Source organism: Microplitis demolitor, chromosome 10, assembly GCF_026212275.2.
Source record: "Microplitis demolitor isolate Queensland-Clemson2020A chromosome 10, iyMicDemo2.1a, whole genome shotgun sequence".
Taxonomy (NCBI): domain Eukaryota; kingdom Metazoa; phylum Arthropoda; class Insecta; order Hymenoptera; family Braconidae; genus Microplitis; species Microplitis demolitor.
Window position 1 is genome coordinate 16100412 of NC_068554.1, and position 27653 is coordinate 16128064.

Below are 27653 nucleotides of genomic sequence, written 5' to 3' on the forward strand. Positions count from 1 at the left end.
ATCAAATAAAAAAACCAAGTCATTAAAATCTAGTTTAAAGTAAAAATTATCATCAACTAATGAATTACTTTGAAGAGCTCTTAGTAATTAACCAAAGTAATATAAAAAGTAATAAAATAGTTTCCATATCTATCAGTTATTTCACAATTATTTCTAATGACTTGGTTATTGTTTCGTAATATTATAAAATTATCAAGTTACAAAGTGGTAAGAATTGACATATTACAAAAAAACCATGTCGTTTAGATAACTACTATTTAAATTTGTTCGAGATTTATCTGCTATACTTGGCCAACGAGGAACTGAATAATTCCTCCACGTGAATCTGGGTCTAGAATAGTTTCTAAGTGCGAATAGTTTCTTGACGCATTTGAAAAGAATGCCACATGACAGCCAGAATGGAAGGGATATTTCTCTAAAGAAGTTCTAATAGCTTTGATAAGTTATGAAAGCAAGAAAATCGAAACCAGTTATAGACTTATAATGAAAATATTATCGACATGTAACGCCAACTATACAGATACTCACAAAACCTTATAGAAAACAAAAAGCACTTTTGTCAATGAATTTATAATAGCAGTATTTATACATCATTCCATAAGTGACAACATATAACAGAATTTTGTTATGACCCTTGTCTAGGTAGCTTAAGCAATTCTGCAACAAGTTTAAGCTAATTCATCTTAGGCATATTTACTTCAGAATTACTTAACGTACTCTACAGGAGTATCTTGCCACATACTTGTCCAAAACTAATGATGCAGATTTGCTGATGATTGAAAATACAGGTTTATCTCAGACTTGCTCAAAAATGTTACTTGGGAAGCTTTCTTACAAGAAAACGTTACCTCAACCTTACGAAAAAATACTACTAAACACTTTGAGAATGTACTGATGAACAACTGATGGTCAAGTATTTCCACGCACTAATGATTCAGTGCCATTACTGCATTTAGTGATTTTAGTTCATGTTCTCAGAATTGTTAGAGCCTTGTGTATAGCACTTATTCCTTAATATCAATGATTTGATCCGACAAGAAAAAATTAGTTTTAATCATATCTACTTCTGATTTCTACATACACCGTATGATTGAGGATTATCAACTTTTTTATACAAGAAAAATTATTTGGCATTACTGGGGCCCGACTCTGGATCCTTTTCCGCTGTTTTCCGCTGTTTTCGAGCTCGGAGAATTCGAACAAGTTATGATTGGTAAACTTTAGAGGTCTTCGAGCCTAAAAATAGACTGAATCGAAAATATTAACATTTTGCTGAAAAAATACAATTTTCGTCAGACGATACTTTTGGAACAAATAAAGTGATTTGCACGTGCTTTGCAAGGATCAAAAAAGCTTGTTGAGATTTTAATTCAATCAAACTTAAAAAGAAATCGGTCAAGCGATTTATGCGTTATGCAACAAAAACTTAAGAAAAAAACTTTTCTTTTATTTTTATTTCTTGTAAAACTTATAAATTACATCACCGATCGACTTTATAATCTAATCAGTTCTTACAAATACGGGCATACATCCAGTAATAGTCAGAATAGCTTCGTAGTACCAAAAATGTCGAAATTTGATGAAAATTTAATTTTCGACTATCGGACAGAAACCAATAACTTTCCTTATTTTCAAAATTGTCAGTTTTCTTAGAGGGAATTCTGAATATTTGAGGTCGTCGTTGCTAATATCATAGATTGGAAAACATAAAGTCTATCAATAAACTAAAGTAATGATTAAAAATCAAAATTATAACTTAATCTTGTGAAGCTGAATTCCTACATAATCGATGTCTATACTAGTGTTTTCAAGTTGATACTAGCGTTTTTTATTACTAAGAACTCAAAACTTTATAAAAAGTAAATTTTTCTCTTTAACAATTAATAATTCAACAGTAATAACTTTAACAATTTAACAATAAAATTAAGTATGTTTGAATGTTTGCAAATTTTTTATAAATGACCGTATCCATGGGAATATTGTTCATATCAAAATAAAAATTTCTTGCCACCTTCGAAGTCACTAGCACCAGTAGGACTAGTCAATCGTTTCAGTTATCTGAATAGTTTTTAATCGTGAACTATTTTTTAATGCATTTAAAAAAAGCCGTTTCAATTGAGGTGTGGTGATTTCACACTTTTTGAATAGAATTTTAAAAATATTGTTCAGATTGATGTGCAATTACTTTTCTAAACTTAGCCACTCAGAAATTTAATGATTTCACAGCATTATTCAACGATCACAAATAGTTCCTAAATACAAACCAATTTTTGAACCTTTGTTAGAAGGACTCAATAATTAATCGCAGTAGCTTATTTATTTTGATTATTCATCTTGAGTTATTATAAAAGCAACGAACTATTTTTGATGTCAAAAAATTTCAGAGTTAGAACATTAGAACGATAATTACACTTTATAATCAAATTTATTGAAAGTCGTCATTATTAGTAATGGATTCATTAAAGAGAAATGAATTTTTAGCTTTACAAATCGAATTGTACATTATCATATGATTACCAATGATTCGGGACATGGTTGGTGTTGTTGGGTTGAGCTTCCATAATTTCATTTGAACGTCATTTTGATGATCATTAATCATAATTAACCGCACAATATACAAGAACATCGTAATAATCGCTAAAGGTTGGATAATTCACACCCATCAAAGTTCCATTGACAACTGATTTGCGAAATAGTTCTAAAAAGTCTGTTTGCAAACCAGATGGCATTCTAATCGCGAAATTGAAAAATCAGGTGATGATATCATCAAACTTTTCATCATTTCCATTAGGAACTGGTGTTAATAGCACATGACGATCATCTCCTGAATCATAATATTACCTGCATTTACATCGATAACAGGGCTTTCATCGAATTTTTTCCATCCAATATTAAGCGTATCCGTGATTTCAAGTTTCTAATACGTTGGGACAAAGTTGTAAGTGTCCATCGTAACAGCTTTGCTTTCTCCACCACTACAGCAAATACATTCCCAGAAAAGTAACACAATTACTATCTACTGCCACTACCCTATCCTCTGTTGCCCCCCCCCCCCCTACTCTAAAAATTATTACGTCAATCTGAACTTTCAGTCGTCAGCAAGTCTGCATCATCAGTATTGGATAAGCCTGAGAATCAAAAATCTTGCGATAAGTTGTTCTAAGTAAATCTCTAGTGATTCTTAGCCAAAATACTCTTACTTATGATGCTTCAGGCTAGATTTGATGCAGAATTGTTCGATACCTTGACATGGTCATCCTTCTCGTTACTTCATAGCCTGTCTATTTAGCTTAAGTATACTATATTTAACGGCACCCAGTTAATGCTCGATTATTTTCTATCGATTAGTAGTCTAAATAATATCTAGGATTATTAGCACAAGGAAAGGTTTGCTATAGTTACTGCGTTATGAGCATCACAAGCGACTGAAATAAAGAAACCCGATATCGTATCCGACTGCAAACGTCATTAAGAAGAATCTTAAGTAAGAGTTTATCAAATTGGTAGCAAATATACTTATAAAATCTATTTCGTTTACATCGTGTTTAAATTTTCTAAAAAAAAATTGTTAAATGACCGTGATGAAATTCGTTGAAGACAATGTTACTCAGAACAGGATCGAAAACAATATGAAATATATATCAAATAAATGATTAAATTGCAGATATTTGTGGAAGTAATTTTTTTTTTATTAAATAATAAGAATTACAATATTATTAATTATTATTAATTTATATGAAATTAAATAATATACTCAGCCATCAGTCAGACCAGAATCAAAACCCATAAAGGACTTTGCGGTATAACCACACGTTAAAGATTTAAAATAATTTTCTCTGCAATTATCAGGATCGCAACATTTATCGCCATCAACAGAACACTACAATGACAATGACACATTAAATGTATTACTGTTTACATTTATATTAATTGAATTATTGGTGGTTTATTTAAATATATTTACAGATTCTCCATGTCCTATGCAAGTAAAACTGCCAGTCACTGCTGATGTAACCAAAAATACCATAACGATTAACTTGGACATGGTCATCAAATTCATTTGGTTAACAATAGCTAGCCTTGAAAAAAATTATTTTACAATAATCTTTTTTGATCACTCTGGTAGATTCAAATTACAAAAATATACGGTAATGCATTGCCACGGTGATGATAAATTTACTGGGATCCTTATCATAAAATTCCATGTGAGATTACATGGGAACCCATAGGAATCCATATAGGAGAGGATGGATTTATATGAAAATCAATGTAGGAAACCATAGGTATCTGGATTCTCATATGAAAAATTCACATAAATAACTTATGTTCTTAGACTCCCATATGGAAAATCTACATAGGAGACTGTAGGTACCTAAATTTCCATACGGGAAATCCACCTAAGAAACTGTAGGTAATTGAGCTGCCATACAGAAAATCTACACAGGAAGTTGTGGATACCTGGATTTCCATGTAGGAATTTGAATACATGGATTTCATTGTGGGAAATTCTTAGAGGATTCTAGGCTTTTACAGAAGTAATTCCTATAGAATCCAGTGTATTTGGATTTTTATACTCGTATATGAATAAAAAAATAGATTAATATTCTATTGGCTGGAAATTTTTTAGCTAAAAATTAATACTCTCCTATGTTGATCGTCAACGATCCAGATGCAATCCCATAGTTTTCTAAATGGATTTATACATATTCCTATATAATCCTAAATGATTTTTTTTTGATAGGGTATATAATAATTATGTGGCCTTTACATAGAGATGTATAATTAATGTTTTACGGGTTATAGTAAAAAAATTGCCATTATAAAATATTAATCAAATAAATATTTCACGTTCCAAATTCAAACTGAGTGTTCTAATCTAAATCAAGTAATACAAAAATCTACGAATAATTCTGAAAATTAATTTTTTCAAAGATACAAATGATTAAAAAATCAATTAATACTTTTCAAACTGAAGAATAACCCGAATATTCTTAAAAAATAATATTAAATTTTGTTTTATGTAGATTTTTACTTACAGGTTTTGTTGAGCTCAAGAACTATCGTTGATAAAGATACTAAAATTATGTTTCACAGCTTAAAACATACAGACAATTCGTATACTTCAAAATAAACAATGGCAAGCGATATCTGAATAATAATTAAATATAATTATTAGTCAAGTACATGCTATTGCTTATATTCCAACTAATTGTTAGTATCTAAAATAATAATGTTTATCAATAGCGCTTCACTACCTTGTAATAAAACATATCGCTAACAAAACTTGAACTTTTTCTTTGACCATCTTAAAAAACAAAAATTAATTTCGAAATATACTATTATTTTTTCCTCCCATTAGATAAATCTTATCGCTACAAGTAAAATCGAGAAGAAATCCATGGGAAACCATAAGAATCCATATCGGTAAATGTAGAATTATGCGAGAATCTATAGGGATGAATATAGGAGGGTATAGATTTATATAAAAATCGATCTTGGAACTCATAGATATCTGGATTCCCGTATAGATATATTTATATATATTTATTTATTAAAATTTTTAGGCCCAGAAGCCTTAGCTCTCTAAGGGCCTTACAATGTATACAAAACGATAAATTAAATATATATACATAGAGGCGCAAAATGGATAAATTTCACAATATTATCACTAATAACATTTAAATTAAAATAGTAATAATAACAATGACAATAGTTTGTTAATTACGTTGTCTCAAAGCAGTACAGTAAATACAATCATTGATAATCTTCATCTATAAAAAACATGTAACATTTAGATCTAAATTCATTGTAATCAATAATTGTGACTATTTCTTTCAGTAATTGATTCCATACTCTAACTGCCGTAACAATAAATGACTTATCAAATGTTGCCGTTCAAGCATACGGTAAGCTTAACACATCAGTTTGTCTAACAGAACGTCCACGAACTGAAGTCAAAACACTGAAGTCTTGCAATAATATTCTATCATGACGTAATCTCAGCATTTTAAAAACACAGCAAGCAATCAGAAAATCACGCTGACCTGATAATGTCAGCCAACCAAGTGATTTTCTGCTTGGAATAATATGATCATACCTCGCCAGTCTGTAAATTAATCTCATGAAGGCATTGAATTTTCTCTGCAGCTGTTTTTAGTAACGTTATTAATATGTCAGTGTAGGCCACTCTACAATAATCGAAAGTAGGCAAAATTGTCGCGGCAACTAATGATCTTCGCATTAAAGAATTAAATAAGTCACTGTTCATTTTCAATCGTGCAAGGCAATACATCGATCGATTACACATTGCAATAACTTGATCATGCCATGAAAGAATTTTATCTAAAATAACATCTAAATATTTAACAGAGACAGTGTAGTCAGTAAATGTATTGTAACGAGGTAAAATTTAATTTATCATCAAGGAAAATCGTGGTTTTCCACGGCTGGTCAGTTACCCGAGCCGAAACCCCAAATAAGTACCCGTTAGAGTTTTTCGACTTGTCGCCGGGTGCGCTAATTGAAGAAGCTCGGACTTCTGTCCCAAAATTAATTAAGTGGGGAGACCATTTTCCGGAAGTTTCCGAAAATGGCCGAGCTGAAAATATATAACAACAGCACAGCAGCAAAATCGGGGAGAGTCGGTCGAGCCAACAAGCTTAACGGACGTCCATCTGCCGTGAGCCTTATCCAGAAGACCGGAAACCAAGGAAAGACCAAGGGAAGCTAGATAGACGCCAAGGGTATCATCCGGTGAATAAGTGCAAAGTTGAGTGTTAATATCGGAGTGCTGTACGTAAATTAATTCTCGGCAGGTAGGCCAGCATTATTAAATTAAGTAACATCAAGAATAAACTTATCAGAAGTGTTAACAACTTTGCGTCTTCAATAGAAAAAAATTTCTCGGCGTGGAGCCAGAAATTAGAATGGTTTAAGTCATTTTTATATCATAATTTAATCGGTAATTTAATAAGATAAAATTTACAAGACTGAAAATCAAGTGCTGTGAAAATCGCGATAAAAGATTGAGATTTTAATTAATTAAAATTGAGTAGAATAAATTGATGTCAGTAAAATTAGTAAAATTTTGTTAAAAGAAATTCTAAGGTTTAACGTAAAGGTAGAAAGACACGAAACCGAGAAAGATGGACTGAGACGCGCGAATTAGAGAGAGATAGTGTCAGTTACTCGAGTCAGAAAATCTATTAATTGATGTGATATTTTACTGGAAAAAGTTTGTGAATTAAAATAAATGGTTATATATAAAAGAAAATTAAAATTAATTAAATCAAGTAAATTTAAAACGTTAGTGGGAAAATTTTAAGGAAATTAAATTCTGTGTGTGTGTGAATTAAGTCCAGTGGACAGGAAAGAGATTAATTAAACGTGTGTGTGTGTGTGATATGAATTAATTCCAGGGGAATTTTATTAAAAATTTTGGAAATAATTGGATCCAGGGGATCTGGCAAGTTGCCTATTTTGTTTAGTATAAATTCCAGGGGACTAAATTTTATTTAAGATTCAGGGGATTAGGCCGGTGGCCAAGTTATTATAAAATGTCCAGGGAACTCGGTTTTATTAAGATCCAGGGGATCAGGCCAGTGGCCAAGGTTATTATAGTAAGTCCAGGGGACTAAGATTTAATTAGATCCAAGGGATCAGGCCAGGGGCCAATTAATTATTTTAATTGATAAAGTCCAGGGGACTAAGTATTTAATGTAATAAAGTTCGGTGGACCCAGATGTAATAAAATAATTATAAGTATAGTGAAACCCGTCGGGGTAAAATTGTTTGTGATAAATAAAATTGTTAATTATATTAATAAAATTATTGTGTAATCAATTTAATTCCTCATCCTATCTTACTCTTATAAAATTCAACGACCCTGAAATTTTCTAAATTTAACATCTCCGGTTCTGGAAGGCCGAGTCTTATCTTCCAGTGGTACCTTTATTAAAATCAATTAATAAAGGGGCCAAAATTTACAAGGTTGAAAATTACCCTGTTACAGTATCACCAATCATGATCTTCCGAACAGTAACACAAGCAGGATCATATATATATATATATATATATATATAAAGTTTGTTTCTCGAAAAAAGGTCCTCATCATAAAACTAAAGCAGAATATCAGATTTATAATGTAGGATCATTATTTGAAAGAATTGCAATTGACATCCTGGGTCCAATTACCAAATCTTCTTCAGGAAATCGTTTTATTCTAGTCGTCACAGATTATTTTACTAGATGGCTAGAAGCTATTTCTCTTCCAAATAATCAAACATCTAAAATCGTTGAAGCATTAGTTTGTCATGGTATTTGTCGTCATGGTCTTCCACTAGAAATTCATTCACATCAAGGTAGAGAATTTGAATCTTTAATTTTTAAAGAATTGATGAAATATTTAGGAATAAAGAAAACTCGAAACCCTTTACATAGGGTGTGGGGAGAAGTTGCGTCCTACCACTAATCCTACGCAACTGGTTGATCAGAGCTAAAGTCTCGTACCACGGGGAGTCACTATCCAAGCCCACTGTGGCCAGAGTCTCTTTATTTCCTGAGGTGGCAGCAGTGTTTGGCCTAAAAAGAGATTGGACTCATGGTGGCTGATGGTGAGCCATCTACATGCGATGCATATCTAAAGGTTTAACGCTAATATGAGCTTATGCTCACATTTCGCTTTCATAATATTATGAAAGAGAATAGGGAATTGCGCAGCGCGAGTATGTCCAAAAGAGTTTGGTATCGGTCTTCCGTCGAACGGAGGTGGACTTAACCATCCCGTTATATTAATTAATTGTAAATAAGAGATCTAAATTATAATTATTAAATTTTATTTGATTTTTAGTTATTGAGAATTAACCACACCTATATTAGAATTTATTTGAATATTCACTCACTTTACAATTGTTAAGATATTTTTTGACAAAAATTGATAAGTTGATGCTTTTAATATCAGTATTTGTGATAAGTAATTGATTCATTCATTAACTTAGAAAGTATCGTATCGTTAAAGAAATCACAAATAAATTTTCTTGATCCTTGACCTGAAAGCAGGGACCTCCTGGCTGCTTGTTGCTTCAGAAAGAACAACTTTTGTGGCTCACATGAATTACAGCGCACCCTGGTGGACTATATATTTTTTTTTTTGGCTCGGTCGCGTAACTATATTCACAAGCGTGCTTGTGTGAGTAAACTCAAACTATGAAATGTATAGTATACAGTGCCGGCGTACCAACAGCTCGACGTAACCTCGATTTTGTTTACGTAAAAAACGTATGATATTTATGTAATATGAATGTAATATATGCCATATATAATATACATTTAATATTGTAATAATATATTTTTATTCATATGTAAAGTTTAAGTTGTGTGACTGCCATTTTTACAATATGAATGATTTATCTTCCGATGATTCTTTGGACAAGGAGGAAGTATTCAAGAATTTTGACAACGAAGATGTTTAGAAATTAATAACATAATTATTAATATGTTAAGAAATTAATTATTCAAAAGTGTTGAGGACTTCAGAGATAAGTTACTGGTAAAAATCAATGATAATAACAATGATAATCCTGGTCAGATTATTATTAGAACCATGTTTCATCAATAAGTAGAAAAAGATAATTCGTTGAGACCATTTGACAACTTTTTTGATAGATTTTTTATCAGATACAGTCAAGGTAAATGCTATCGCCAGCTGATTGCTAGACATTTAATAGGTGGAGTACCACAAAAAATCTCTTCTTTTTTAAACCTACCAATTCTTAAAAGATATACAGTCCATTGTTTCCGGAAAACCACAGCAACTTTTCTGTCGAACTCTGGCGTGAATATGGAGATGGTTAAACAATTGGGAAGATACTGATCTAACATGACAGCAATGGGTTACACTAAAAATTCTATGAACCATAGAAAAATGATTTACAATGTCATTGCACAGAAATCTGGACTCGGACTCGAACAAAGCCATCATATTCTACGCAACCATTATCTATTGCGCAGGTGATTAACAACTCTAGAACCAACTTCCAAGATGAACAGTCAATCGATGCGCAGGCGATCAACAACCCTAGATCAAACTCTCACGATAAATCATTAAACTAATAAGCAGGTGATCAACAACTCTGAAGCTGACAATAGTGATTTCCTTATAGATTGGACTGACTTAAAGAGGACTTTACTATCAACGATGTTAATTCAATTTTACTAGGCAAAATTATCTATTTAATTACAAGAATGTACTTGAGTTTTATTTTCTATTGAAACAATGTACTTTTTTTCCGATCAAAGTGTAAAAAGTGGCTTCACGAGTGCCAGAAATAATACAACACCGATACCAGTAATAAATCAAAATGACCTAAATTACAATAAAAGACAATCATTTACTAAATAACCAGCAATAAAATTAACTTTCAATCATCAAAAGACGATTAAACCAGCGCCACTAAAAAAATACAAAACAACGACACACTCACTACTCAAAGTAATAAAGACATTACTTTCATAATGAAGAAGGAAGGATTAAAATTAGAAAATTGCACTTTAAATGACTGTGTTTTCAACCTAAATTTATGCTCATGCAATAAGGAAAAAGACACGTAATAAAATATGTGTTTGCAGTTAGTTTTTCATTAATTAATATTAATAATTATAACGACGTATTATTATAACCTGACATCAAACGCAATTATAGTGTAATATGAGTATACAATAATGTAACCTTTGTCCGTATTTCGGTTTTTTCGGTTGGAGATCAAGAAAAATAGTATAGAACCCACGGCTAGAATGTTGGATGCCCTGACGCATGGAATATAGAAGCCTCGGCTTCTGTACCCCATGCGCTGGAAAATCCAACTCTCTGGCCTTGGGTTGTAATGTACGATTAATAAAACACTAAGTTAGGAACTATATACAAGTATTTTACTCCAAAAAAGTTTAGGAAAACATAAACACTTTCAATGGTTTTTATATCTATAACGTGTCGCTTCTTGTTAATTTTCAGAATTCGAATCCATACAAGTTTACCATATGGATTTAACATAGTGAGGATTCCTATAGAAACCTGTGTGAGAATCTATATCGAGATCTATTCTAAATTCCTATAGAAAACACTCTGAAAACGCCATGTGCATACTGGCATAGGAATCTGGACTGGATAACAACATGGATTTCTTTTAAGGAAGTAATATTTATTTTATTAATTGCCTGAAATAATAATTCGTACAATAAGCCAACATTGCAGGTATAGTAAAGAAAGAAATTCAAATTTTTTATGTATTAATAAATGATTATACTCAAATTTAATTTATTGAAATATGTTCAGATCACATTTTTATCAGATATTGATGATTTTACATAGAATAGTTAATCATAATTTAACTTTTAAATTTCACGAATCGAGAAATACATTATCGTCTTGATACGATTTTGTTAATTGGGATTGATCGAGCTCCCAATTACACGGAACTTCAATATCTCCTTTGAATAGCGGAGAGTAAATGCAATAATCTACATCATCACCATTAGCTTTTACGTAAGCAGCTTCTATTTTCTTTTCATTTACAGTTTCGTTCCATTCCGATTTTGATTCATCAACAACTATACTTGCTGGAAATTTGACCTTAATTTCGAAATTCGTATTGATTCGACTATCGAACCTGCCATGGTCTCCAACGGGTTCAAAAGTTATTGGATGAACATGGTAGTTACCTAGGTCGTAATAATTTTTTCCCTCCCTGTTAACAACAGGCACTTTCTCAAATCTGTCCCATCCATAATGATCACTATCGTGGAGTTCAAGCTTCCAGTAAGTTGGAATGAAATTATCCGAACGTGAACTGCTTCCTCCATTACAACATTTATATTTCACGATAAACAACCCTATGGCTGCCTGCGAAATTTAATAAATTTTCGATAGAAAAATTTCATAAAAAGAATAAAATTACTCACCAAAAGCACAATCATCTTTTCCTGCATTGTCACTTCAACGGATATCTAGTAGAGAAGGAGGCTACCGTGATTAAACGGCACATTGTATATAAAGTTTAAAATGTCATTGATAGAATAAAGACATCGAGATTTTATTAAATCAGTATCACGTGCTATGGAACGTAGACAATTAATTTCATAGATCACAATAACAAAGTCGTTAAAAATTAATTTAGACTAGAAAAAAAAATTTATCACCTAATGATACAGGTTAGAGATCTCTTCTTTACTTAGATTTGTTATTGACAAGACTCTATTTTTATAAATTTGTTATTATAAAATCATTTTGCGGAATTTCCATGCTGCAGAACTAGAATAATCACAATATTAAGAAACAGTCGTTTAGTTACGGATGTTTTTATTTTTTATTGTTCAGAATACTTTTTAAAATGTCTTTTGCATTTATTTGAAATTTTACTGCCTCATGAATACCCAGAATACCTTAAACCTACTGCAGGATTATCGTAAATAGTCTTTCAATTCGTAGGTTTTTTGGTCCGTTTTCAGAATAGATCGAAATTTGACCATCGATCTAAATATTATTTTGATGGTTATTTCTTTTATTGTTTTCCAATTATTTATTATCGTAATCCAAGGCTATGCAGAATCAATAATTATACTTAATTGAAAAAAATAAGAAAAATATTCAAGAAACCGCGTCATACCATTTTCCGAAAAAGCCGGTAGACTAGTAAAGGGTACTGGTGCCACAGGCGGATCTTTTGTGCAGGCTTAGCTTAGCGTCTTGCTATTTCCTGAGAAAAGAGGAGTATTGATTTACAGAGATAAGGACTCGTGGTGGCTGTTGTTTAGTCTGCTCATGCTGATAGAATGTGTTCTTTAAACACATCAAGAAATCTCATTCTACCAGGGATGTATCTAGGCCAAAGGTAAGGGCACTCGCAAAGCTTGAATCATCGTAAAAGACTAGGCAACAGGTTTGCAAGATGTGAACATTAAAATCAATTGATCTCAAAATTGGCAACTCTGTTACAATAATCGAATTATAGAATTCGCGGGGAATTCAACTTCTCTCCCCCTTTATTATTTTATGTCGTCCTCCAACACTTTCTTCGATTGATATTCGATTGCTTGACTATTGCACGTATGGATAACTTCAACTTTTTAGCGCTTCACCTTGAAACCTTAATCCATGTTCAAGTGAATCGGAACTAGAGTTAGTGTATAGCTGCCACAAAAGGGGCATGTTACAGAAAAGGAGTTTTTTCTTTTGATATTCAACTTATTTGTATAAATAATTCTTACAACAGTACTGTTAGTATACATTAAAAAAATAAAAATGAATGGTAAAACACATATGGTAATACTCCAACTCTCCCGTTGCACGTATGTGAATCCACGACGCTTTCCGATTCGAGCTCTTCCCACTGGACTTACACCAAAGTGTTTCGGAATTTCCAAATTAAAAAGGTTTAAATATTAAAAAAATCATTATCTAACTTAACTTCACAAACTATATCGATTTCAGAAACTAACGAGTATCGTAATATCACTAAAAAATCTTGAATGATTTCTGAGTAGGAATAAATTTTCAAGCCGTAAACAGATGATTTAAATCATCAGTTACAAAAGCTAGTTTATTTTTATAAATTATCTAAGATTATGATAAAGGCAACGAACTATTATTACAAGTACAAATTTTATAGCATAAAATTTATTAATTACGTTGGACAATACACAGATGATTTCATCTAAACTGACATAGTTACATTTAAACTAGTAACTATTGAATTTAAATAGAAATTTAATTAAAATTACTTCAATTATTAATTTTACGAATTGAAAAGTACATTATGATTTTTTTTTAAACATTCGGGATCGTGTTGGCTTGGTTATGTCAAACTCCCAAGATACTGGAATATCATCATTTCTATGATTTATCGGAGAGTAACTATAATAATCATAAGAACTATCGGCATTAGCCACGTAAACCACAGCTATTACAGTTCCATTGATCATCTCTTTGTACATCGGTTTTGACACATCTGGTTCCATATTAGATGGAACTCTGACTTCGATATCGAAAAATCTATTGATATTATGAGCAAACCTATCATTATTGCCAACAGGTATTAAGGTTATCGGTTCCTGACGGTTATTACCCAGATCATAATATTTTAGTCCAGCCACCTGAACAATAGGTTTTTTTGTCCATAACATCCCATCCAATATTAAATGAATCCTCAACTTCTAGTTTTCAGTACGTTGGAATTAAACTATTATAACTACCTGTCGTTACAGCATTGTTTCTATTAGCAGCACAGCAAGTAAATTCCAAGCATAGTAAGCCAATTGCGACCTACCGTCGTGAACAAATTTTTATTACAAAAATATTTAAAAATAAAATAAATTACTTACTAAAAGAACGATTATTTTTGTCTCCATCGCTAGTGCTACGAATTAACAGTTGCCACTAAAGCTATAGTGGCCGAACTGAACATTTTACACAGTTTTGGGAGTGCTAGTGAACAAAGAAAGACGTCGGAGTTTTATCGAACTATGACCACGTGATAAAATACTTGTGCGTGAATTAGTTCACCAAATACAATAACAAAGTCGTTAAAAACTACTTTAGACTTGAGAGATGTGATATATTTATGAACTGCGCCATAGAGATCTTAGTAACTGCTATGAGTAATCCAAAAAATGATGAAATTGTTTTTTAGTAATTATATTAATGAATTTGCTATTGTGCTGACGTTTTACAGAAATTTAATCGCAAAAAAATGTCCAAAATTAAGGCCCTCAACTGATCAGCACCTCTACTCCTCTAAACAATTAAAGTTGATAGAAGTATCATTGTTACCTAATTCACGGAGTGATTCTCTCTATTAGCGGGGTGATGGTGCCCAGAACTTTTTCAAACGCATCCAGCTCTACATTGGTCTGTATAACTGGATGGTTTACGGCTGGTCAACGGTTAGGTAGAATCTTATGCTATTTTTGTGTACGATTACAAAAGATTTGAGCATATTAGATGAAGACTTATCAATATACCAGTTGCTTTCAATCATTATCTCTCTTTGTGGGGGCTGTATCCCTATCTATTTCTGGTATACCTGCGCTGCGATGCCTCTAATCCTTTCCAGACAAGACCCGTAGTCAAAAAATATAATCAAGTGACAAGGAGTGGACGTTAACAGAAGGTGAGTTCAAAGAACTTGCCTGATTGACACGTCATATCTAATCAAATCGACCATGAGTTCAAACTTCTGCGGAACTGATACTGCTATCATCTTAGAAAATAAAACCACTCAGAACGATATAGGCTTGGGACCTGCTCGTGGAACCAATTCCCTGTACTGACTATCTAACTGCTTCGAGATAAAATACGAAGACGTGACCTCACATAATCCTAAAAAGAGCCTCTTCATTTAGCTTTCGAGTTAAGGATTACCTAGTATCCACTTGTTCCATCCCTGAACGGTAAACTACATTTTCGAGCTTTCAGAAAATATATTGGAATGTCTCTGAATTCATCTAAAATATCTAGATTGATACAGTTGTAAATAAAATTACTTAAATTATTGGTTTTTCTCATATTTAATGACATATATTTAATGTACACACAAATGATTTGATAATGCTCATTATTTCAAGTTATTTTACAATTCAATCGCCACAGTGCCTTAGGCTAAAATTAAATTCATACTTTTTTTCTACAAATTGAGAAGAAAAGTTTGTGAGACTTTTTAGTTGTAACACTTACTACTTGTTTATTTCGATCCAATTTCCAAGAAATTGGAATATCTATATCAGTAGCATTTAAGGAGTAAGTATAAACAGAGTTAAGGGCGGATTTTTTACGAACATAAAATGAAACTCGAGTTTCTCCATTTTTATTAAGAAATGAATAATTTTTACTAGTATCTGGTGCAAAGTCTAATGGAATATAGATCTTAATTCTGAAATCCAGGTTGATTTCATCATGAATTTTACCATTGATCCCTACGGGTTTTAAATTCCACGGTTGCGGTGGCTCGAAGTTTGTATTCAAGTCGTTTTTGTCGTCCGTTTGTATAGTAAAGGCCTGCTGGTGACCTCTTTTTTCCATTTCCCAATACGTTGGAATGTCCGGCTTCATCAGAGCTTTAGATTTAGGTTTCTCAGTTGTCACTCGGTACGAATGATATCCAAGAATCATTAAGCCTATTATCTAACCAATAGTTTTGCTGTCAGAAATTGAAATTATAATCGAGAAAAATTATTAATACTTACCAGTATGTGCGGCTGCATCATCAGGTGACAAATGATCACGTTAAATAATAACAGAACTTAAAATTATTGAACAGACGACTTTGATGAAGGCTTTGGTTAAAACTATTTATTAGATATCTTCCTATGGTTAAGTCGTTTACAATATATTTTTAGACAATCTATCCTTCAAACGATCTTAAATAGTACTCAAATTTTTAAGAAGCGGCTATAACTTTAAAAGTATTTTAAAATAGTAATAACTGAATGTCTCAAGTAATTAATGGATATTATCAATTAATTAACGAGAGCTGGTTTATCATCTTGGGTTTTCAAGATTATTTATAGTCATTTATTAATACCAGTGACAGGAAATCATAAAAAAATTTGATTTTGGGCCTTTTGGTTTCTCAGTTATTTTTAATATTTTTAAAAATATTGATCATGTTGATTTGAAAATTTTTCTTATTTATGAGGTTGCAAAGACCCAACAATAATCACAGGAAGACTTTTGAATCTTGCAACGTTTTGAATTCCAAACGGTTTTATATTGTGATTCAAAACATGTAATCAGATTCTAATTAAATCTAAGAATTATGTCATCTTACTAATTATTTTATAGATCGCTTTATTAGTTTTCCATCGACATTAGTCATAGGTATCTACAAATTACAGAAGTATTCAATAAAGTAGATAATCGTGAGAAATTAATTCGCTATCGGATTTCTTGGTTTTTCATTTAACGGCGAATTTTCAAACCTACTATTCAGATTAATTTGAAATTTGTGTCCTCTAATGAGTTAGAGAAGAAATATGAAATCTTATACTATGGATTATAGATTTTAAATAGTTTCTATGTCCGAAACGATTTCCAATTCGTTAACAGAAAGATATATTCCTAATGTAAGCAATTACTTTATTAACACTATTAAATTAACAAAAAAAAAAAATTTATAATAAAAAATATAGTCTTCGTGTAAGAGTTTATTTAACGTTGAATTACACTGATTTGTTAGTATTTTTACGAAACAAATTAACATAGTTAGTAACGCTGACGGAAATATGTTCTTGCGTTACGATCTTTGGCTGGACGAACCTTAACCATGAGTCCCATTAGTCCCTTGTCATTGATCCATATCATAACAGGAGTGCTAAAATCAACTTCTAGAGTAACTGGAGCGACATCTGTTCTTCCATAAGCATCATTAGTAATCTTATAAATCGAGACATTATCACCGGTATCAACGGCACGAAAATGCGATGTTTGCCAGTCGTCAGTGCCAGTGTTTTCTGGCTCTGTTTGCGGTTCCGGGATCCAAATTGTCGGAAATCTGATGACGCAATTCAATAATTTACTCCGGGCATTAAAATTAGGATCGGCAGGTAATAGTTTCCATGGTTTTTTAACATCCCTGTTTGTTATTACTATACCAGCTTGTATTGCATCTGTCGCACCATAAATATTCGGCATTACGGCAATCCAATATTCTGGATATTGTTTATTTCTATTATTTTCTTGACCGGTTTCACCCCGAATAGATCCAGATTGGTCACCATAATTATTGTTATCATCATTGTCATTATTATGGGTTACAGAACCTGTAGAATCATTGTCACCATAGCTTGGCTGCTGATGAGTTGATTGTGAATACCAAGGGGTTTTAGAAAACCCAATTTTTTTTTTCGACTTGATTTCATACGATTTACAATCAGCAATTAACAAAGCGACTGTGATCTAGTTTAAGAAAGAAAAAAAAAATTATATCGTATCAGCATTTTTAACCTCTGACAGGCACAGAATAAGAAGTACCCCTCTCTCCTCAAATATTAAGCCAAGAACTGTTTCCTCTGCCGATAGTTTTTTGAGAACTTGAAGTGCACGCAATAGTCGGTGTTAAGATTTAGTTGTTACAACGTAGTAAATCAGAAAGTAATTTAATTTAATCTAAAAACCTGTTTTCAGCCTACTTTTAAAAATACGCCACTTTGATGCGTTCAAATTGAAAAATATTTGCTTCTTCAAATATTCGCTTTTTCAAAGCGAATCAAAAAACGAATGCCACTATTATATAGAGTAATTTTAAGCTTTCAAAAACATAAAGCGTTTGAAAGATAAAATCTTGAAAACTCACTTTTTTTAGTTTTAATATCATTTTTGTCATCATAATATTGGATTAAATACCTGAATAGCATGTATATCTTACGCAAAATTGTTTGAACTGTAATATAAAAAAAAAACATTTGTTCATAGCTTTATTCGGAGGCGAGAGATTGTACTTTAAGTCATATTGGGTACGTTTCACCTACTGTGCCGATAGAGGAATACATTTTTGATGTGTATCTGCCAGGGCTTAAAGAAGTCTAACGTAAATATGTATCTTAAGTTATCAGCAAGCCTGCATCATCAGTCTTGGACAAGCTTAAAGCAAGATACTTTCATAAGAAGCGTTAAGTATATCTGCAGTATCATTTGCTCAAAACAAGACACGTTCTCAAGAATTTGTACTACGTTTAAGATACATTAGCTCAGATTCACTGCAAAATTGCTTAAGATATCTAGACATGGATACTCTTTTCGTTACTTCATGAGCCGTCTGTGCAGTGTTAGTATAGAAAATTCAGCGGCGCCCACTTAATATTCGATATAATTTTATTGAGTGACAATATCATTAATTTGAAGCACTTTCAATTTAAACAAGGGCAACCGAGATTTTCTACAGGCACTGCGTTTGAACTTAAAGTTACTTGGTGATGAAAATTCGGTATCATGAGCAATTCTGCATCAACTCTGACCTAACATTGTTATGCAGAACGTATATTGTTTAAATAATGTTGCCGACTATTTTTCTAGATTTCCGTAAACCCCCAAGAAAAATCCTCAGCAAGATTTAAGAAATCTTTTGCAAGTATACTTATGGAACACATTTTTATTAAGTATAGTCTGAGATTTCCGTAAGGATCTTGCTTAAAGACTTATGTCAAGTAATTTGCTGAAGACAATGTTACTAGAGTACCATAATATTATTGAACGGATAATAAATACTTACGATTAATAAGACTGATTTTGAAGCCATTATTAGAGACACTGGTGCCTACAACTAAGTGATAAAAATATATACGTGCCCGCTGAATCAATATCAATGTAGGAAAAACCAGTGATTAATTTTATCAGCAATACATGAAATTAATTATCGAGTGTCATTAAGTCTTTGAACGTTTTAAAGCATTAGATTTGATATCAGAGAACAAAGAAGCGTTCTATCTTGAAAATTATCAATGTCAGTGGTGAGAAAGAAATTTTATCGTTCGATATTTTTTTCATTTTTATTTTTATTTTTGATTGCACTACTAAAATAATTTGAACCGAAATTTTTACGAATCCACCGATTTGGCCAGATTCCCATTGTTTTTTATAGGATCTCATAGGTTATCAGCTGGACTGGTATTTCGAATTGCTGGCATAGGAAATTTTTTCCATAGGTTTCCATGAGATTCCATTGTCCTCTACGAATTTTCATGAAATCCCATATAAATCCATAAATCCCTTCGACGTTATTGGATAATTTACATGAATTTATTATTGAGTAAACTAATTTTTAATCTTACCTTTAGGATTTTGAATAATTTCTAGTTGTGATCTGATTTTGGACCAAGCAGAAAATAATAATGTAGAAAAGAGAAGAAAGTAGAATGAAGTCACAAATAAATGTATTCAATCAACCAATCATTACATGTTTAATCCTCAATTTTCCAAGTGGAAAAATAAACGTTTACAGTGTCAGCACTGATAAAAAACCTAATTCGTTGTGACGAGCACGGGACAAATATATAAAATAAATATAAATAATTAAAAATAAGCATACGGTGGGTGCGAGAGAGAAGGCAAGCGAGTGACAAGCGCGATCGAGCGTCCGACGAGAAGAGCGCGACTGAGCGGAGGGGATAGACGCAGAGTGGGGAATATGTTTGCGGTGGCGTCCGCTAGAGCGCGCATGATTTAAAAATATTTTCTAAGGGGGATAGTAGGCTCAGAAATTTTATAAGCCGATCGAGGTAACTCTTCTGTATTATTTTTGCGCCGAAACGGTTAAATTATATTTATTGTAATGAGCATAACTCGTTAAATAAATGTAATTGAGATTTGATCGGGGATAGTCGGATATTAACTCAGAGGTTCTCTGAATTAATATTGCCGAGATAGATTGATTTTTTTGGCCAAACCACTAGGCAGATTACACGTGGAATAAGGTTTTACCTGTTACGTGTACTCTAGGAGAAGACACGACGGGTTCCTGAGGCGTAGCTCCTGGGCCGGTGTCTTTATAATTTGCAGTAGGGCTTCTCCCTACTGATAGACGGTCCGGGGTACTAGCTAGATAGAGCGTAGGGTGAAAAGAAGTCGAGTCTTCGCGGTCGCGACGCGAATCCCAGTTAGGAGTAAAATTAAGAATTCGCGGCTTGTCACACTTAAATAAGAATATTGTAACGATGTATCTCGGTGTATATTATACTTCTCTTAAATTATAATTCTTTTAAGATAATTAATATTTGTACATATTAGTGAATAAAACGGTATTTCAAGTCAAACAAATAAATCTTAGTAGTTATCTGAGTTACAAGATCCCCATCCTGACCCTGGGTTTCCGACGAGCTAAAGAGTAGGGGAAACGATAACTAACCAACATCGTGAGGTTTTTAAAACCTTCCGTAACGTTACAGATAATTATTTGGCGCTCGAACAGGGACTTGTAAAAAAAAAAAAAAAAAAAAATATCGTGGACAGTTTAAACTTTGTAAAAATGCCACTCCAACATTCACCTTCGAATAAAACTTCGTATCTGTGGGCTCTAAGAAAATCGAGTATAATCGAGGAACTTAATAAATATCAAATAGAATTCGATCCGGGTGCTACTCTGGCAGAATCATTTTACGAAATTTTATCATTAACTTAAAGAAAACGGTGCCAGGGAGTAAGGAGAATAGTTGCACGAATCTATTAAAAAGTATCGAAATCGCGGAACGCGTAGAATCAGAGGAATTGGAGGCGGGTATAAAAAATCCACTATCACATCCGAACCCAGTCGATAATATTGACGTACAAGTAGTACGAAAAACCGATTCTACACAATCGACACCTACCCTGAGAAGATCGGAACGATTAAACCCGACAGCATCGCGATCAGCAGACGATCCATTTAACCAAGACATACAAGAAGACTCGGACAGTGAGGAGGAGGAAATTTTATGTGAGATTGAGCGGGAACTTGAAATCAAATTTAATCATGAACAGGCTGAAAAAAGGCCGAGTTTGAAAAGAAATAAGCAGAGAAACGGGAAAAAGAGAAACTAGTAGCTAGGGAACAGCGAAAGAACGCGTTAAAAGAAAGGGTAATGAGCTGGTGGGGAAAACGATTCGGTTCAGAGGTCGCGATAGACAAACAGTCAACTCCAGTAACAGAAAATATTGAAGATTTAAAAGCACGGCTAGAAAGAGAAATACGGGCAGATCTGGAAAAAGAATATGGTCTGAACAACGAAAACCGACAAGTTAATGCACACTACGAACCAACAACATTTCGACGAAATGAGATGGATGTACGCGATCAAGTAAGAAAGTAAGGCGTAACTTTTGATGGCGGTACGGGCTTACAAGATTTCATAGAACGGGTCGATGAAATGAGTCAAAGTTACGGTATCAGAGGGAGTCAAGTTATTCAGTGCATCCCTATCCTGTTAAAAGATAAAGGGTTGCTATGGTACCGTAATAATAAACGAAATTGGGCAACGTGGGAAGAATTTTTCACCGATCTAAAATTATTTTACATGCCATCAGGAGTTGATATCCAGCTAGAGGAAGAAATAAGAAACCGAACGCAAGGACCCAAAGAACCGGCAAAAGAGTACATAACGAAACTGCAAACATTAATGAGAAGATACGGTCAAATGAGTGAAACCGCAAGGCTAGAGCGACTATATCACAATTTACTACCAGAATATAAAAATACAAGCCCCCGAAAAATCACTCGGTAATACCGGAGACCGTATATAACGTAAGCCAAGGGAAGAAAAGAAAAGAGAACGACAATATGATAATAAACGAGTATGATCACCGGCGAAATTGTTGGAAGTGCGGCGAAACGGGTCACATACAAAGTGGGTATCGTAACATACGGGTATTAATGTGTATCTTCTGTGGAACAAGAGGAAGAGACACACAGTCATGTAACTGTACGCGGCCGGGAAACGACCAGGGGGCCGGCACGAAAGATACGGGCCGGCCCATGAAACAAATCGATACAACAAACAAGGACCAACAGGGCCCCAGAGAGGGGGAAAATCCATTCAACATGAAACGAAGCCACACATTCACGAGACCCCAAGAAAAATCGTGGGTTCGGCAGAGCCGGTCATTCCGTTATCCTCAGAACCCACCCCAACAAAACAAGGACCAACAACCCCCGCAACGATACCAACAACCACGATATCAACCACCTCCACGTCAGTACCAAAACGACAATCAATCACTGACCCCTACCGATTCAACGCCGAAATAAAACATCAAGATCCGCGACCACACATCGTTGTCAGAGTAGGGGATAAGACATTATGGTGCTTGGCGGATACAGGAGCAACTACCTCGTTGATTAGTCAGGAACTATGGGAATATATGAAGGCTAAGAAAATATATTCTAATTATAACCCTATTCGGCAAACAGCAACAGTAACAGACGGTCGGGAAGTATGTTGTGTGGGAGTAGTAAACGTACAAATGAAAGTAAGAGACAAAGATCGCGAACTACCTTTCTTTATCATGCCAGACTTCCATGGGGATATGTAATTTGGAATCGACAATTTGGGTGAAATCAACTTCAGTATTTGCTTAAATCAAGGTAGACGAGAGACGCAGCACGTGATAAGTATGTGTACCGTCGTTGACGCAATAACTAGAGCAAGAAAAGAAATAGATAGAGAGTTATTAGTAAACGCGGAAATAAAAGGGCCGACGTCTTTAGTTTATCACAACATTAAAGTAAAACCGGGAGTTGAGCCAATTAAATTCCGATATTCGCCCAAAAATCCTGCAATGCAAAAAGTGATAGACGATGAGGTAAATCTGATGTTACGGAAAGGCATCATAGAATCGTCCAACAGTCCATGGAGTTCCCCGGTAGTCCTTGTGAAAAAGAAAAATAAGAAATACAGATTTTGTATTGATTTTCGAAAAGTAGATGAGGTTTCCGAAAAAGATGCGTACCCACTTCCCCAAGTCAACGCGATTTTAGATAAATTACGAAACGCCAAGTACATCTCATCAATTGATCTCGAGAGTGGGTATTGGCAAGTGCCTCTCAAAGAGAAAAGTAAACCAGTGACAGCATTTACTGTACCAGGGCGTGGACTCTTCCAATTTAAAGTAATGCTATTTGGGTTACATTCGGGACCAGCGACATTTCAAAGACTAGTAAACAGCATCATCGGTCCAGAATTAGAGCCATACTTATTCGTCTATCTGGATGATATAATTGTGATCGGTCGAACCTTAGAAGAACACATGGAAAAATTACGTAAAGTGTTCAAACGTTTGCAGGAAGCAAACCTAAAGATAAATAAAGAAAAAAGTAAATTCCTCGAGACACGGCTAGTATATTTAGGTCATGTTATCGACGGTAAGGGCATACGCACGGATACAAAGGAAGTAAAAGCCATTGACGACGTAAAAATACCCACAAGTGTTAAAGAAGTACGACAATTTGTCGGTATGGTCTCTTGGTACAGGAGATTCATACCCAATTGTGCAGAACTGACAAAGCCTCTGACCACGTTACTTCAGAAGAAGAAGAAATGGCGATGGGGAGATCGCGAACAAGAAGCCTTTGCAACGCTGAAAGAAAAATTAAAAACAGCCCCCATTTTAATGCCCCCTAACTTCGAAAGACAATTCACTCTGCAAACCGATGCTAGTCGAGAAGGGTTAGGAGCAGTACTGACACAAGAAATAGAGAGTAAAGAACACGTTATTGCATATGAGAGTCGGTCCTTGAGCAAAAGCGAGATTAACTATACGGTCGCGGAAAAAGAATGCTTGGCGGTCGTGTGGGGTATTCAAAAAATGAGACCCTACCTTGAGGGTTATACGTTCAATGTAATAACAGACCATCAGTCGTTAAAGTGGCTAACAACAATCGAAAGTCCGACAGGTCGGGTAGCAAGATGGAGTCTGTACTTGCAGCAATTTGATTATAACATTATTTACCGGAAAAGGAAGTTAAATAAAGTCGCGGACGCGTTGTCCAGGAGTACGGGCGAACATAACGGGAAAGAAGCTGGGGCGATGCAAGAAACAATAGTAGTAGCTAGTGTCACCGTTAATGATAAGTGGTATCATCGAGTAAAAGAAGGGGTAACTAGGTGCCCGAAGCAATGTCCGGAGTTCTGCATTAAGAACGGGAATTTGTATAAACATGAACATCACAGTTTAAACTATGCAGAAAGGGCGGACGCATGGAAGATGGGTGTACCGGAAAGTTTACAAACAAAGGTAACGCATGAGAATCATGACGAACCCACGGCGGGACATTTAGGAGTTACTAAAACGATTGCGCGGATAGCCCACAATTACTATTGGCCGCGTATGCACCAGGACATAGCGCGGTATGTACGAAACTGTAAGAACTGCCAAGAATTCAAACCACCTCAACATCAAACACCAGGCAAAATGGGGGCGATAAACGTTACGCGGCCATGGGAAGTTGTTTCCATAGATTTAATTGGTCCCAAACCAAGATCATCTAATGGAATGTGTTATGTATTGGTCATGCAAGACAAGTTTACGAAATGGGTAGAAACCCAACCCCTACGTCAAGCCACCGCGGCAGCAGTTATAAAAAATTTTAAGGAAAAGGTCCTGTTACGGTTTGAGAGAGTACGGGTGGTCATTTCCGATAATGGTAGCCAATTCGTAAGCAAAGGATTCGAAAGTTTACTAAAGGAATATGATATCAAGCACATGAGGACTCCTCCCTACTCTCCGCAGTGCAATCCGGTCGAGCGTACCAATAAAGTCATTGGTACGATGAAATCACAGTTTATTAAAAAATCCCAGCGGTCGTGGGATAAATATTTACCCGAACTAACCTTCGCAATCAACACGGCTAAACACGAATCCACTCAATTTACCCCTGCTTACTTAAACTATGGTCGTGAACTATTTCCTCCAAATACCCTGCGCACTAGTTGCGAAAATGGTCAGTCAGTCGGGAATTATGATCACATGGAAAGTTTAAGAGTTCTGTCAGAGGCAATGAACCTGGTTCGAATTAATTTAGCTAAAGCATTTACACGCCAAAGTCGTTATTACAACGAAAGACACGGGGATTGGAAGCCTAAGGTGGGGGATAAAGTCGCGAAACGGGAACACCACTTATCCTCTGCAATTGACAAATTTTCCGGAAAATTAGCAGAAAAATACTCCGGTGGGTACACCATAAATACACAAGTTAGCCCTAACGTTTTTCAAATTTCGCGGGGAAAAGAAACTCACATAGTCCACATTAAAGATCTTAAGCCATACCATGAACAAGAAATACCGTTAATCACATTAGATTCATTTTATAATCAAAATATATATATATAAATATATATATCTATATTCACATATATATACGCCAAGATACAACGATAAGTAAAAAAAATATATATATATATATATATATTATTTGTTTGAATTTTTTTTGTTTTTTTTGTGTTTCGTTTTTTTTGTTGTCATGTTTTTTTTCTTTGGTACATTTATAATAGCGAGAACGAGAGAGACAGAAAGAACTAGAGTAAGACGGAGAGGGAATGCTTAGGAGAGACGAGATGGATTTGATAAAAGCAGCTAAGGCTATGTTAAAGGAATCAAGGGAGAAAAGAGAGAAAAGGTTGAAAGAGAAGGAAAAGCAGAAAGTATTAAAAGCAAAACTACTAGTAGGGGGAGGCCCAGCAAAGAATACGCTCCAAGAAAAACCTCCTGCAGGACAGAAGGAGACAGAAAAAGATAAGGGCAAGAAGGACATATCCACCGATTCCCTTATTAATTTAAAAAATATTCACTACAAAAATTAAATAAAATATTATAATTACTTACCAATATTCAGACGATTTTGGCCTTCATCGCACTGACTAATTATCAGACCTCAAACTGGGATAAGCGAATAAAATATCAAATCATAGGCTTAACGACTTAATTGAAAAAAATAAAAAATTCTTAGAAGTTTATCAAATTAGTAGTTTTGTAATTGAAAATAGTATCTCACAATTCGTTCAATGTAATGATGAAGTTATTGATGAATGGGAACAAACTACAAGACAGGGTTATCAATTTTGAAATTACACGAGTGTCATTAATTTAATGACGCAATTTGATCCTATCTTTTTTTCAAGTTATTTTTTTAACTTCTTGCTAAAAACATTGAAAATTTCCGAAAATTCGGGAAACTATTGTTTTTACCCCGATTTTCAACAATCAAGTTTTCATCAGATGTTTTGAGATCCTAAGAAGCATTTCTAACCTTTTTCAGAACAACGCCTGTCTGCATGCCCGAGTGTGTGTGTGCATGTGTGCAAACCTGCTATAATTTTAACTAATTAACTAATTTTAAATAATTTCTTAATTAATCAACCAATTAGAATAGTTTTCACGGCAATCGGAAGATATTGTTGGCCGTCATCTTTCCAGAAAATTTTAGATCGATCGATCGATCGATTAGACTATAAGATATAGAATAAATACGAACAGAAAATACATTTGTTTTTAGATTTTTTGAAGTTTGTCAGAAATGGCTCGATTTATTTATTTCAGAACCTAATTAGCTCTAGAACTCGAAACATTGCATCAACTGCCGTTTCAACCATCTCAAGCAGTTGACATGTTGAAGAGATATCCTCGGCGAAAAAAATGGTAGAAAATAGTTTTCTTCAATTATCGTTGAAGTAACCTATCTAATCAATTCCCAAATCTAGTCAGCTCCAGAAGTCAATAAAACGCTTCGACTGCAACATTGAATGTCAAACCCGGTTGATTAGTTCAAAAGATATCAGCGTCTATTCTAGATAAAAATTAACCCAGAGCTCACCACCTGGAAAAATGTCCCTATTGGTCCGGTGCCTCCTCACCCGAGCATGCTTAAATTCAGACGCTTCGATTTCAATTCTATGACATATATTTTTAAATCCACCTTATATATTGATCAGAAACTTTTTTACCATGTACTGGCAAAGAACAAGGTGATAACATCAGGATCTCAAATCCTTTACCATTGCAAAAGGGTTTTTTGATTCGTTAGCATAAAGATAAGCATTCAATCATTATTCAAGTAGCAAATGAATTTATTTAATGAATAAATTTTCATAATTCAGTTTACAAGTCAATATATCAGTGATTTACAAACATAATTTTAATTACC

At 33.9% G+C, this 27653-nt stretch overlaps 1 protein-coding gene across 2 annotated transcripts; it reads right to left on the reverse strand.

Moving 5' to 3' along the window:
- Positions 1–17175: 17175 nt before the first annotated feature.
- Positions 17176–19916, reverse strand: LOC103574342 (uncharacterized). 2 transcript variants are annotated; one of them, XM_008553771.3, is made up of 3 exons: positions 19816–19916; positions 19257–19713; positions 17176–17944 (listed from the first exon to the last, which is right to left on the reverse strand). In XM_008553771.3, the coding sequence occupies exons 2-3, from the start codon at positions 19281–19283 to the stop codon at positions 17252–17254; spliced, it is 720 nt and encodes a 239-aa protein (XP_008551993.1). In that variant the 5' UTR covers positions 19284–19713; positions 19816–19916; the 3' UTR covers positions 17176–17251. The 2 variants fall into 2 exon arrangements, with proteins under 2 accessions (XP_008551993.1, XP_053598214.1); XM_053742239.1 differs by lacking the exons at positions 19257–19713; positions 19816–19916 and adding an exon at positions 18517–19193.
- Between the last annotated feature and the right edge of the window lie 7737 nt (positions 19917–27653).